This window comes from Lacerta agilis, chromosome 8, assembly GCF_009819535.1.
Source record: "Lacerta agilis isolate rLacAgi1 chromosome 8, rLacAgi1.pri, whole genome shotgun sequence".
Classification (NCBI taxonomy): domain Eukaryota; kingdom Metazoa; phylum Chordata; class Lepidosauria; order Squamata; family Lacertidae; genus Lacerta; species Lacerta agilis.
In genome coordinates this window covers 79,845,023-79,858,162 of record NC_046319.1, presented here as the reverse complement: position 1 = coordinate 79,858,162, position 13,140 = coordinate 79,845,023, and the positions used below count along the sequence as shown (strand labels likewise).

At 57.6% G+C, this 13,140-nt stretch overlaps 1 protein-coding gene across 1 annotated transcript; it reads right to left on the bottom strand.

The window, feature by feature from the left end:
• Positions 1–5,802: 5,802 nt before the first annotated feature.
• On the bottom strand, positions 5,803–10,465 carry LOC117051839 (rho-related GTP-binding protein RhoU-like). The gene is made up of 3 exons (XM_033158532.1): positions 10,228–10,465; positions 8,558–8,616; positions 5,803–7,467 (listed from the first exon to the last, which is right to left on the bottom strand). The coding sequence occupies exons 1-3, from the start codon at positions 10,412–10,414 to the stop codon at positions 7,015–7,017; spliced, it is 699 nt and encodes a 232-aa protein (XP_033014423.1). The 5' UTR covers positions 10,415–10,465; the 3' UTR covers positions 5,803–7,014.
• Between the last annotated feature and the right edge of the window lie 2,675 nt (positions 10,466–13,140).

Below are 13,140 nucleotides of genomic sequence, written 5' to 3'. Positions count from 1 at the left end.
CCTTTCCCAGATGCCCACAAAGTCGCTGCCTCCTGGCTCATGCGAAGGGGGGGGGGCAAAGGACTGTACAGATAGAGAAAGGGGAAAGTTTTAGCAGGTCTGAATTCCACCCAGATCCTTTGGGGGTGGGTGGGTGAAACCCATGTGCTCATGAGCCTAAGCAGACAGTCGGGGGGGGCCCTGCTTTGCTGTCCTGGTTGGCAAAAAGTCTGATGCAGCAGCAAAACAGGCAAAGGCTATTCTCAGCTGCATCCACAGAAGTCGAGTGTCCAGAGATATGTGCAAATGTGTATGGTAAATCCGGTCTTTGGGTGTTTGATTTTCGTTGTTGTGTATACTGTGTATATACGGACAATGACAATAAATAAATCTTAAATCTTAAATCTTAAATCTTAGATCAAGGGAAGTCCCTAGTCCTGCTCTCTTCTCTCTTGGTCAGGCCCGGCACTTATCCTGCCCCTCCCCCCTCCCCGTGACGTCTAACCCACAGCACATCCGAGCAGCTGGCCAGAGAGAAGCGTGCCAGGCCCGGTGCCGCAGCACTGATCATAGCTGTCAACTTTTCCCTTTTTTTTAAGGGAAATTCCTTTATTCCGAATAGGATTCCTCGCAAGAAAAAGGGAAAGTTGACAGCTATGGCGCTGATCCACCATGTGCCAGCCTGGGGCAGCCAGGAGAAGCCAGCCTGCAAAAGGGCACACCCTTCCCTCTGTCTCCCGGGGGGGGGGCGGAGTCCTGCCCATCTCTGGGGGCTCCAACCTGACTCCCAGCTGGATCACACCCTGGAGCGGGAAACAAGAGTCATCAGCCCCGATCCAGAGCCTCTTCCCAAAGACGGGCAAACGGGCAGAGGCCCCTCCCTTGACCGGCGGACAAAGAACTCCAACTTGATCACAAGGAAGCGGGTTGCCTGGCACGGGGAGGAGGAACAGCTAATCCCTCTCACCCGACCTGGGAGGGAGAGGACCCAAAGGGAGACTGGGGTGGCTGGCTCCTCTGACGCCCTCCCTGCAGGCAAGGAAAGGCCCTTGGTGCTGGAGGACAGGGCAGCTGGGGCTCTGGGGCTCCGTGAAATTCACGGCTAGTTCATGCTTAGAGCTGGTCTGGCGCTGGTGGCCCTGTGGGATAAGAGCACCCGAAGAGAAGAGCCTGCCTGCTGGGTCAGACTCGGGCCAAGGCCCACCCGGTCCTGCCTTCCACAGTGGCCAAGTCCCCTTAAGGAGCAGGGAATCGAGGTAGACTGCTTCTGGACCTGGAGGCTCCATAAGAACATGGGAAGAGCCTGCCTGCTTGTGAATTTGCCCAGCCCTCTTCTAAAGACATCCAAGTTGGTGCCCATCCCTGCCTCCTGTGGGAGGGAGTTCCACAAATTAACTCTGTGCTGCGCGAAGGAAGACTTCTACCAGTCCTGAATCTTCACTGGGTGCCCACGAGTTCATGGGTTACAAGAGAAAAAGAAAAACTGTTCTCCGTGCCCGCCCCCCAGGCATATTCTGAGAAACCTTACCTTTTACCTCTTCTCCAAACTGCAAAGTCCCAAATGCTGCCACAGTGACTCCCTCCCTCCTGTGGTCATTGGGGGGGGGGGGTTGCACCTTTTCCAGCTCTTCGATCTCCTTTTTGAGACGAGGCACCCAGAACCAGACACAGGACTGCAAGTGCGGTTGCGGCAGAGATTTGTACAACGGCGTCCGTTTTATTTCCAGTTCCTTTCCGAGGACCCCCAGCGTGGAATTTGCCTTTTTTCCCCCCACAGCCCCCACCCATGGGGCCGACCTCTCCATCTGTCCTGGATGCATTTCTGCATTGCGGGGGCTTGGCCTAGATTTCCCCTGGGGGGGGGTCCCTTCCAAGCCTGCAAGTCTGTGGCTCTAGGATCTTAGGTTTCGAGGAGCACACAGGGCACCCCAGGAACCTGCTGCTGGCACAACTTGGCAAACCCCTTTCCGTGCCCACTTGAAAGGCAACCCAACTGACACCCCCAATTCACCAGCTCTTGCTCCCTGGCATGAAGGGACCCAAGCACCCTGCTCCCCCATCCCAGGCTTCTCCCTTTTCCTCGCATCTCTCCCCCACCCCGTCCGGCAAGCCCCTACATGCCCTCCCTGCGAGCCCCACGGGTGGGGGGGGGCGAGGCCAAGCCGAGCGCCAGCTCCGGCAGGAACAGCCTGTCCTTGCCAAGCCGGCAACCCGTCCCCTGCGGGTGCTGATGGGCAGGGAGGGTGCAGCTGGGCCCTTCTTCTTCCTCCTCCTCCTCCTGCCCCCCCCATATCAAGTTAGATCCTGCAGCAGGGTGGGGCCAGGCAAGGAGCCTGCCAGCCCGGGAGCATGAGGGCAGGGAGCGGACCCAGGAGTCCTGCATCCGCAGCCGCTCCAGAACCTAGGAATTGGAAGGGCCCCCCAAGGGGCATCTAGTCTAACCCTCACCTTCCAGGCCAAGAGCTCCCTCATCCCGGAGAATGGGAGGCTGAGGAAGAGGGGGGGGGCTCCAGGGGACCCGGGAGCCAGAAGGCCAGGCTGGTTGCCCCCCCCCCAACATGGCTTATCAGCACCTAAACTGGTCCCCCTCTCTTTGCAGGCTCTGGCCAGGTTGTAGCACCCACAGGGCAGGTGTCTGCTTGCCTCCAACTGGCTGTGGTTGAGTGGTGAGGCGAGTGCACTCCACACGTGCTCAGAGGCACTCTTGTTCCTTCGCTTTTTATTTCCGTGCCGCGTTATACTGTCCGACTCTCAAAGCGGTTTGTAACCCACGGAACAAAAGAGTGCAAAGTGAAGCCTGGCATTGCTGAGCCGCGCTTCCAGTTGAAATGAGATTGCTGCATTGGGGTGGGGGGGCTGGACTAGATGGCCCTCAGGGGTCCCTCCCGACTCTACCATCCGACAGGTCTAAACTCTAATGCCAAGGTTGCCCTCCTTAATAACAAGGCGAGGAAGGAGATCCGGGCCCGCCTGCAGCTCGCCCTGCCTCGTCATCAAGAGACGCACTTTGCACATGCTCAGAGGAAGAGGCCTGCCCCCTTTCACCGCATCCCGTGAAACGGCTGGGCACACCCCTCAGGGCAAAGTCCCAAGGACTCCTGGGCCTCACTTGGCACCTGCTGGTAGGCAGGGCTGTGCGCCAGCAGGCTGCCTTTGATGCCCCGATAAGTTGGCGGCAGCTGGGCAGGTTGCGGCAGGGGAGGAGGGGGGGGGAGGTGCCAGGGGTGGCGGGGCAAGAGGCAGGCGGGCACCCAAGAAGCGATGCCCTTGCCAGAAAGGAAGAGGCCTGCTGGCTCTCAGCCTCCTTCTGCCCCACAGAGCAGGGAGGGGCGGCTGCTAGGTTGTGGGCCTGTAGACCAGGCTCCGGAAAAAAACCTCCAGGAGGAGGCAAGGAAGGCGGGCAGGAGCGAAGCAAGAGGTGGAGAGGGAAAGAAAGAACGAAAGAAAGGAAGGAAGGAAGGAAGGAAGGAAGGAAGGAAGGAAGAGGGAAAGGGAGGAAAGAAGGAGAGGGAGGGAGGGAGGAAAGAAGGAAGGAAGGAAGGAAGAGGGGGGAGGGGAAGGAGGGAGGAAGGGAGGGAGGGAGGAGAGGAAGGAAGGAAGGAAGGAGGAGAGGAAGGAAGGAAGGAAGGAAGGAAGGAAGGAAGGAAGGAAGGAAGGAAGGAAGGAAGAAGGAGAGGAAGGAAGGGAGGGAGGAAGGAAGGAAAGGAAGGGAGGGAGGAAGGAAAGGAAGGAAGAAAGGAAGGAGAGGAAGGGAGGGAGGAAAGAAAAGAAGGAAGGAAGGAAGGAAGGAAGGAAGGAAGGAGGAGAGGAAGGGAGGGAGGGAGGGAGAAAGAAGGAGAGGAAGGGAGGGAGGGAGGGAGGGAGGGAGGAAGGAAGGAAGGAAGGAAGGAAGGAAGGAAGGAAGGAAGGAGGAGAGGAAGGGAGGGAGGGAGGGAGGGAGGAAGGAAGGAAGGAAGGAGGAGAGGAAGGGAGGGAGGGAGGAAGGAAGGAAGGGCCTGCTCTGGCTTCCAGCTCCCTCGGATGGTGGTACAATCTGCTTCATTGGAGGTCTTTAAGCAGAGGTTGGATGGCCATCAGTCAGGGATTCTTCAGCTGTGATTCCTGCATTGCAAGTGGTTGGGCTGGATGGCCCCTGGGTGCCCCTTCCAACTCTACGATTCCATGAGTCTATCAAAAGAAGGCGCCTAAGCCAGGAGAGAGGAGAGAGGCAGGCAGGTCTGCCAGGTCTCCCAGGTTTCTGTTCCCTTCTTATCCCTTTTCCAGCTGCTTCCCCCAATCGCCTGGCCTTGGGCAGAGTCTCCTAGGCGAGGATTCTGCCTCCAGGGGAGGAAAACCAGAGCAGAGAACAGGGCGCAGGAGAGACTGACATGTCCGCTGCCTTCCTGTTAATATTAACTGGCCCAGGCTTGCCACTAAGGTCAAAGTGCAGCCCAGGGACACGCAGAGCCGTGCTTTTAAAGCTCAGGTGCCCCTGAGCACGTGCAGAGTACATTTTTCCTACTCACTGAATTAGCTGGTGCAGAGGGCAGCCAAGGTGGCGGGGACAGCAGTGCCCCCTCTCCGGAGGTTCTTGGGACTCCAACTCCCATCAGTGGTCAAGGATGATGGGACTTGTGGTCCAGCCGCATCCAGAGGGCACAACGTTGGCAACCTCTGGGTTAGAACCATCGCCTCTGTCTCTGGGATTTGGAGAAACCGTGACAAAACAATGGGTGGGGGGAGGAATTGGAGGCTATTGGGGAATCACAGAGACAGAAACGGGGTGCAGGATATACACACAAAATCCATCTTTTTATCACATATAGACATTGAAGGGGGTCAGACTAGATGGCCCATGGGGTCCCAGCCAACTCTGCCCAAGTCACGCTGCCTCTAGCTGAATGAGGGAGAATCCCCTCTTCTGCACAAAGGAACAAAAACACATCTTTGCTCGTTGTTCATTTATTGCATTTCTACCCCAACTTTTTCTCCAGGGGGGCTCCAGTGCCACAAAGTCGCACCCAGCGAGATTCACAGCAGATTCGAACCCTGCTCTCTCCCAGACACTCTTAAGACACCAGCAGCAGCTCACAAGAATAGGGGCTGCCTCCTAGTTTTTCGGGGGGAGGGTGAAAACCCCAGTCCCTTTCCTCCCTTCTGCCTCTGACCCCCATGGGGAAACCAGACCCACGGCAGGCATCCACACAGGAGAGGAAAGAAAACAGAGCTTATTTTTAATCGAGAGAAAATACTTCAAAGGGAGCTTCCCCCACCCCACCCCAAAAAAGTCAGAAATGCTCCTGTGCAAATGCAACCTAGAGATTTTTGTTGCGGGCGGGGGGGGGGGAGGCTGTTCTCTGACCCCCAAGAAATAAAAGCAGCGGCACACATTTCATCTCTGCCTTGCAGGAAAATTGGAAACCCGTCACCTTTTGTAATTTTCCAAATTCCTGTAAGTGTGTGGGGTGGGGGGGGGGGTTGCATTGAGAACAACAAAGCAGGCTCCCCCCCCCCTTTTGCAGTCAGGAGACTGGAGAATTCCAGCTTGCCCCAAAAAAAAACAACTGCTTTTCAGGAAGGACACAGGTGGGGGGGGGGCAAGAAAAACAGGAAACGGGAAAGAGAGAAAAATCCCAGGATTATTATTTTTTTTCCCATGGAAAGAGAAATGAAGGGGAAGAGGAGGGAAAGTTTTGCAGGTTCCCTGCAAGGCAAAGGGAACGAGGCCCTGGAAAGAGAAAGGGAAACTGGGCAGGTGGGGGAATCCCCCCCCCAAAAGAGCACATTTCCACCTGCCTCCTTGCAAGGGGGGGGGGGAGAGCAACAGAGACGTCAGGTTGTCTCACCGCATTTTGTTGGGGGGGGTCACAGCTTGGGGTTTCTTATTAATTCTTTTCTTTAATCTCTATCCCCCTCTATCCAAGGATACTTGGTTCACCCGATCCTCATCCGAGGATCCGAGGTTGGTCAGGCTGAGAGAGGCGGTGGCTGACCCCCCCAGGGAGCTTCGTGGCCAAGTGGGGATTCGAACCCTGGTCCTAGTCTGATCATGCTGCCTGGGTCAGACCAAACATACATACACACACACACTTTCAAGGCCTGGGTTTCGTCTCTGGAGAAAGGCACAAATGGCGTAAAAAATCACCCTACAATTTTTCCTTTCCAGAAACTTGCCCCCACCCCAAGTATTCTCCTCCTAAAACCAAGAACCCAAGTTTGCTGTGCTTGCTGCATAGCAGGGCCTTGGACCAGGTGGCCCCTGGTGGGAGGGGTCTCTTCCAACTCTACAAAATTTTCGGATTTCAAGTGGTTAAAAAAATGTCACCGCATCTACTGCAAGTAAACCCCACACTCTGGGCAAGGGGCTGCTCCATCTCGCTGTCAGCTAAACCATGCGCAGAAGTTTTGTTTTGGGGGGTGGGGAGGCAGAGCTTCAGACGCAGCCTTCCCAAAGCATCCGTCCCCAACCTGGTCCCATCCAGCCTCCTGTCCAGCCTCCTGTTCTCACAGGGCCCAAATACCCCATAAAACCTAAGAATCTGGATAGACTGCCTCTGGAGCTGGAGGCCCCATGAAAACGTTTAAGCTAGGCTGCTGCATCAGGCCAGTGGCCCATCAAGTCCTGTTCTCACGGTAGCCAAATACCCCCCACAGAACTTAAGAATCCGGATAGACTGCCTCTGGAGCTGGAGGTTCCACAAGAGCATGAGAAGATCAGGTGAATGGTCCAGCCTTCTGTTCTCACAGCTGCCAACCACGTGCCCTCAAAGGGAGACCAGCAACCAGGACCCAAATGCAGCCGTTAAGAAGCATCCGCTCTCTCCAGCAGTGCCGGCAGAGCATCCCTAAACGAAAGTCCGGTCACGTCCCTCTCGGGGCCGGGAGACGAGGGAATGTCTTTGGGATCCGTTTGGCCCTGCCGAGATTCCACCCAACGTCCCTGAGAGGAAGGCCGGCCCGGCCTGGCCCCTCTCGAAAGCCAACGCCCCTCGGTTGGTCCAGTCTGCAGGCGAACCCATTGGGGGAGGTCAGGCCATGCAGGAATCGCACCCAGCGCTACGACAGGCAGGCGTGCTTCCTCCACCAGGCCTTGGAGAGGGCCCGGATGCGGCTGGCGGTGCTACGCCGCTGCGGCTTGGGCGGGGGGCCGCGGGCGCGGCGCAGCCCTGCGGTGATAGCCGTGTCGAAGACCTCCTTTAGGTTGTGCTGGGTGAGGGCCGAACACTCCACATAGCCCAGCAAGCCGGCCTTGGCGGAGAGGGTGCGGGCAGCCGAGGGGGACACGGGCTTCTCCTGGCGCCGCGACAGGGCGATGAGGACCTTGACGTCCTGGCGCAGGTCCGACTGGGTGCCCACCAGCAGGACGGGCGTGGCGGGGCAGTGGTGGCGAACCTCGGGAAGCCACTTCTCAGAGACGTTCTGGAAGGAGGTTGGAGACACCACACTGAAGCAGAGCAGGGCCACGTCCGCCTTTGGGTAGCAGAGGCGCCGCAGGCTGTCGAACTCGTCCTGGGGGGGGGGCAAAGAGGAGTGAGAGAGGGGTGCCCTGCAAGCTGGCGCCCCTTTGGGCTCCGAAGGAAGGCAGAACTGGGGAACCGCAGAGCTGGGAGGGCCCCCTAGGGGTCATCTAGGCCAACCCCACGCGACGTGGCAGGAATCGCCGCTCGAGAATCCGCGGCAGGCGGCCGTGCAACCTCTGTTTAAAGCGCTCTGATGAATCAGAAAACGATGACGCTCTGATTCTAACCGTGGGGCCGGGAGTGGGCCCCCCGGGGGTCATCTAGGCCAACCCCCTGCAAGGGAGGGAGGGCAGCCGAGGGATTCCTAAGAATGGTGCACACCCCAAGCGTGACAAGGCAAGAAGGGAGAGATCTGAGGTGCCACAGCTGGAGCCTGAGAAAGCAAACCTGGAAGGGTGGGGGAGTGAACCCTTTGAGTTGCAGGGGGTCAGACTAGATGACCCCTGGTGTCATTTCCAGCTCCTCAGGTTTGTGATTCATTAGAGGTTTTTAAACGGAAGTCAGATGGTCACCTGGGATTCCTGCCTTGCCAGGCTGGACTAGATAAGCCTTGGAGGTCCCTTCCAACTCAGCAATTCTATGATACTATGAGACCCCTGGGCCAGCTCCTGGGTTAACTGGGGGTGGCAGGGAGTGTCTCCTGCACTATTTAGTTTGAAATACAGCAGTATTTCCTTTGATTTTTTTTTTTTACAGTCATATTCTTAAAAATTAAGAAACGTGTATATTTCAAAGACAAATTGCAATCACAGCCAAAATGGATCAATATCTACATGTCTGTATTAGGACCCTGGACACCAGAACAGACCCTCCTGGGTTTCCCCACAAGCCACATTCAGGAGGCGCTCCAAAGAAACGTGGCGCTGTGATGCCCACCTGAGCTTCTCACCTGGAAGCCCTTTGCCCTTACAGGTTGCAGGGAGGGGAAAGCGGTTTAGTGATAGGCTTGCAACCCTCGGGAATAAATTCGAAAAAGCAAGTTGCTAGACCTCAAGAAGGCAAAAGGGACGGTTAGGAAGGGCCAGGTCAAAGTGCCAAGGCCAGGTCAGTCTCTAGCCCATCCTGTCAGGCCTCCTTACCTGCCCTGCGGTGTCGCACAGCTGCAGCCGGATGGGGTCTCCGTCGACTTGCACCACAGCTGAGGGGTGAAGCAGAAAAACGGGGGGGGTCAGAGTTGGGGAGGAAGACAGACCCAGCCGCCCCAGATCAAGATATGGTATCGGGGTTTTCCTTCTCCCAGAGGTGGAAGTCAGAGCCTAGAGCCTTCCTGCTCAGTCTCCCTGGCACTGGAGGCGGAAGGGACCCCCAAGGGTCATCCAACCCAACCCCCTGCAACACAAGGTTCACAGGTCAAGGACCCCTGGCAGGAGAGCTGTGGTTCTTGACAGACTCCCCCCGGGGTCACCTAGAAGAGAGAGACAATTCCCCTTAATACATGGCTGGAGAAGCAGGCTTTCTTTGGATAAATATAATTCTATTTGGAATGAGTTTATGCAGAATATATTATCTTATTGGCAATTATTAGTGTATTAGGATAACAAGAATATAAAGATAAAGGGACCCCTGACCATTAGGTCCAGTTGCAGACGATTCTGGGGTTGCGGCGCTCATCTCACTTTACTGGCCAAGGGAGCCGGCGTACAGCTTCCAGGTCATGTGGCCAGCATGACTGAGCCGCTTCTGGTGAAACCAGAGCAGCGCACGGAAACGCCATTTACCTTCCCGCCGGAGCGGTACCTATTTATCTACTTGCACTTTGACGTGCTTTCAAACCGCTAGGTTGGCAGGAGCAGGGACTCGAACCGCCGACCTTCTGATCGGCAAGCCCTAGGCTCTGTGGTTTAGACCACAGCGCCACCCGCGTCCCTTAATAAGAATATACACACCTGCATATTAATGTACGGTGACAGTATTTTCTTCTTCTTTTTCATTCCCACTCACTCTTTCCTCCCCCCCCCACCATCTCTTTATGAATGAAATTCTTCTAATAAAATACTTACAATAATAATAAAATTCTAACCCAACTCCTGCAATCCAGGGAGTGCAACTCAGCAATCCCTGACCCATGCTCCATTGCAAAATGGAGTCCCAGTTGGGAGGCACCCCAGGGATCATATGGGCCAACCCCCAACCACTTTTATACTTATTTAATGTTATTATTCTGACGTCGTTTGTTTAATTTGCATTCCCCGCGTCATCCTTAGATCTCCTGCGGCAGGGTTCGCTCAGACTGAGGCTACTCTGGTGAAATGAAAGTTGCCTTTCCCCAGGTAGGAGCTAGGAAAGGAAAACTTGGATGTGGTTGACTCTAGGCCTGCAAATCTTTCCTGGCAGAACGAGGCAAGCAGGAAGAGGCTCTTGCCGGGGTCTCCCGTGAAAAAGTCTTTGCAGGAGCCCCTGCAAATCGGGCTCCGGGGGGCAGGGCCTCTCTTTGGGGAGCAGGTAGACCTGCTGCAACGTTGGCGATGCCCTCTGGCTGTGAGCAGGCATCGCACATAGCACTAGCCACGCCCCATATGGAATCACAGACCTGCACGGTTGGTTAGGGGATCCCCAAAGGTCATCCAGCCCAACCCACTGCACTGGCAGGTGAAGAATCCCTGGCGGGCGGGCGGCCGACCCCCGCGAATTAAAAAAACAAAAAACCTCCCGGGAAGCAGTGTCGTCGTTGCTCTTGCTCGTCCCCGTAGAGCGGGAAGGGTACCCCCGAAGGTCATCCAGCCCAACCCCCCGCGCATCGCTCGCGTACCGGAGAAGCGGTCGAGGGCGGTGGGGACGTATCGCGCGGGGAAGCCGTTGGTGCTGTAGCTGAGCGCCAGGCTGGTTTTCCCGACGGCGCCGTCGCCCAGCAGGACGCACTCGAGGCCCCGCAGGCGCCGCTGCTCGCGGGGGCGGCGCGGGGGTACCGGCGGAAGAGACTCGCCCTGCGGAGGCATCGCCGGCTCCCCGCACAGAAAGCGCGCAGGCGGACGAACGGGCGGAGAAGCGGCGGCGGCGGCAGCACCGGAGACTCCTTCCCGGCTGTGCGCCCGGGCGCAGGCAGGCAGGCAAGCAGGGGAGCGCCTTGTCCGGGCCACGCCTCCCCGCCCAGGAGGGCACGCCCCTTTGCTGGGGCGGGGTCTGTACCTGCACCCTCACCTCGCGGCAGCCTCCGCCCTCGACGGGGAGGGCAGCGAACCCCCTCCGCAGCCTAGTTCCAGCATGGGACTAGATGACGGTCGGGGGTCCCTTCGCACGACTCCTCGATTCTATGAAAACGCTTCAGGCGGCTCGAGGGAAGGGGTTCCTCAGGAAATCACAGAATCGTAGAGTGGGTGGTGGGGACCCCCGAGGGTCATCCAGTCCCACCCCGCTGCCATGCGTAAAGGGCGACGCTTCAGATCTTGAAGGCTGCCTGCTCTTCCCGGATGGCTGGGGGGGTGAAGTCAGGCTCCCTGGCCGCCCGCCCCCCTCTGCAACCCCTCATTCCCTGCTTTGTCTCTCTGAAATGGAAAACATGTCCTTCCTGACAATGTGTTTCTTTCTGGCGGTGGGGGGAGGATCTTCCTGCTTTGCGCATCAGACAGTAGCCGGGGAAAGCACCCCCGCCCGGGACGGCGCATCCCCAGCGAAAACAGGAAACACCCGAGGAGTTACTGGAAATTGGGAAGCGGGAGGCTGGAGGGAGGGGGCAGGAGGTCCTCCGGTCCAAAACACTTTGTACGCGACCCCCTGGCGCCAACGCCCCCCCCCCCTGCAAGGCTGGACGTGGCCCCTTTCCCCCAGAGTTCACACCAGCCTTGGCCAAGCCGGGTTACAATCTTATTAGTAAGATTCGGGATAAATTGAAGGACGGACTTCTTCATGGCATGCAGCGCAAACAGCGGAACTCCCTCCCACAGGAGGCCCGGGGGGGGGGAACACTTTGATGGCTTTGAAAGAGGAATGGGCAAATTCATGGAGGAAGAGAAGAGGCCTTTGGAGGGCTCCCAGCCAGGAGGGCTCCTCTGCTCTGCCTCCCCAGCTTAATTCTTGACCCTGGGCTTCTCCTGATGCGTTCTAGTGCTTGGTGCTTCGCTTGGGACCCCTGTGAAAACAGGAGGCTGGACCCCCGGGGGCGGCACTGTCCTGATCCGGCATGCTCCTGTCCTTAGCACAGGCGCCTTCTTCCGTGTGGGGTGGGCATTCACCTGGACCTGGCGCCGCTTGCGCTCCCGGATCCTGCCAAACCGGTTTGGCCGGCAGCAAGAGAAGAAAGGAGGGTGGACCCAGCCGGCCAGCCGAGGACATTGGCACCTCGGCCCTGAAAGTGTGGGTCTGACCCAGATGCCGAGGCAGACAAGACCTCCGTCCTGTCCCTCGCATGTGTGCCCCGTCAAGGGAGGCAGCTGGCAGACAGCCCGGGGGGGGGGGCGTCCCCTCCAAAGAGCGGTGCCAGCCGCCGCCGCCTCCTCTTCCAGCTGCTCCTCGGCCACAGAACGAGAAGGCGCCTCCATCACAGCTACCCACAGGTGCCAACCTTGGCCCCACGGAGGACCCAGATGAGCCAAACTCTCTCTGTCCAGGGGTTGGGGGCAATAGGCGCCAGCTCACTCGGGGTCTTCCATCTCTGAGGCCCAGGCAGCCGGAGGAGTACCGTGAGGTGTGGGGAGGGGGGGGACCTCCTTTCTACCACCTTATTAGCCAATCCTAACTTAGTAGATATGCCCAAAGAAGAAAGGCGCCGGGGCTCAAGGCTGCTTGGCCCCCGCCCCTTCCACCAGGGCCCTCTGTTCCCTCAGCCAGGTTTTTGGACATTCCTAGCTCAGTGCGAGGGCGTCTGTTTGGGGTTGGACTAGATGAGCCCTGGGGGTCCCTTCCGACTCTGCCGTCCTATGATTCTGTTCTACGGCCTGGGGCAGCCTCAGTCAGCAGGAAGGCTCCGGGTTTGGATCTCGCCTCTGCCAGTTGAGGGAGGAGAGATGGGGGCCTGCCTTTCGGGGGTGTTGTTAGGAGCCAGCTGGCACATTCAAAAGCGTTTGTCTCCAGGTTCCATCTCTGAAGGCAGTCAGGTCATGGACACGGCTAAGGGTGTGTTTTTTCCATGCGCTGGAGAAACTGGGTGTGCAGGCCAGGGCAAACAGGCTCAGAGCAGCTCCAGCTTCCTAGTCCTCACCGTTTCCCACAGCTCCTCCCGGCCCTACCTGGAACTGCCTAGTTCAATGGGAAACTCGGAGAGCGCAAAGCTCTGAACGAAAGGAGAACTCCCTCCTGGCCGGCTACCGGAAACGGCACTCGAGACCCAAGCCGCCTTGAGCTGTGACCCACATCTCCTCTCCCTCGGAAGACCCCCACAAGCCCTGCCCCCCAAGAGTGCAGAGTGGGAGGATGAGGGAGACCCACAGACCCCTGGCAACAGCCAAGAACCCCTGACTGACCCTCCTCTTTTATTTTTAAAATGAGAGTGGGTTAGAGAATCGCAGAACTGCAGAATTGGAAGGGACACCCAGGATCATCTAGTCCAACCCCCCTGCAATTCAGGAATCACAAGGATTGGCATGTGGGAAGCGGGGAGCTGGTTGGAGTTGCTTCCTGCTGGTGTGTGTGTGTGTGTGTCTGCGTTTTATATCGGTTTCTTTTTTTGCAGGGGGAGTCTCTGAACCTCACTACTTCTTCCTGTGAAATGGGTATTGTGCGCCACCCA

Coding starts and splice junctions, on each gene's coding strand:
- LOC117051839 (XM_033158532.1), bottom strand. CDS start 10,414: ATGCCTCCGCAGGGCGAGTCTCTTCCGCCGGTACCCCCGCGCCGCCCC. Junction 8,617..10,227: donor CGCCCTCGACCGCTTCTCCG/GTACGCGAGCGA, acceptor TTCACCCCTCAG/CTGTGGTGCAAGTCGACGGA. Junction 7,468..8,557: donor TGTGCGACACCGCAGGGCAG/GTAAGGAGGCCT, acceptor CCCCCCCCCCAG/GACGAGTTCGACAGCCTGCG.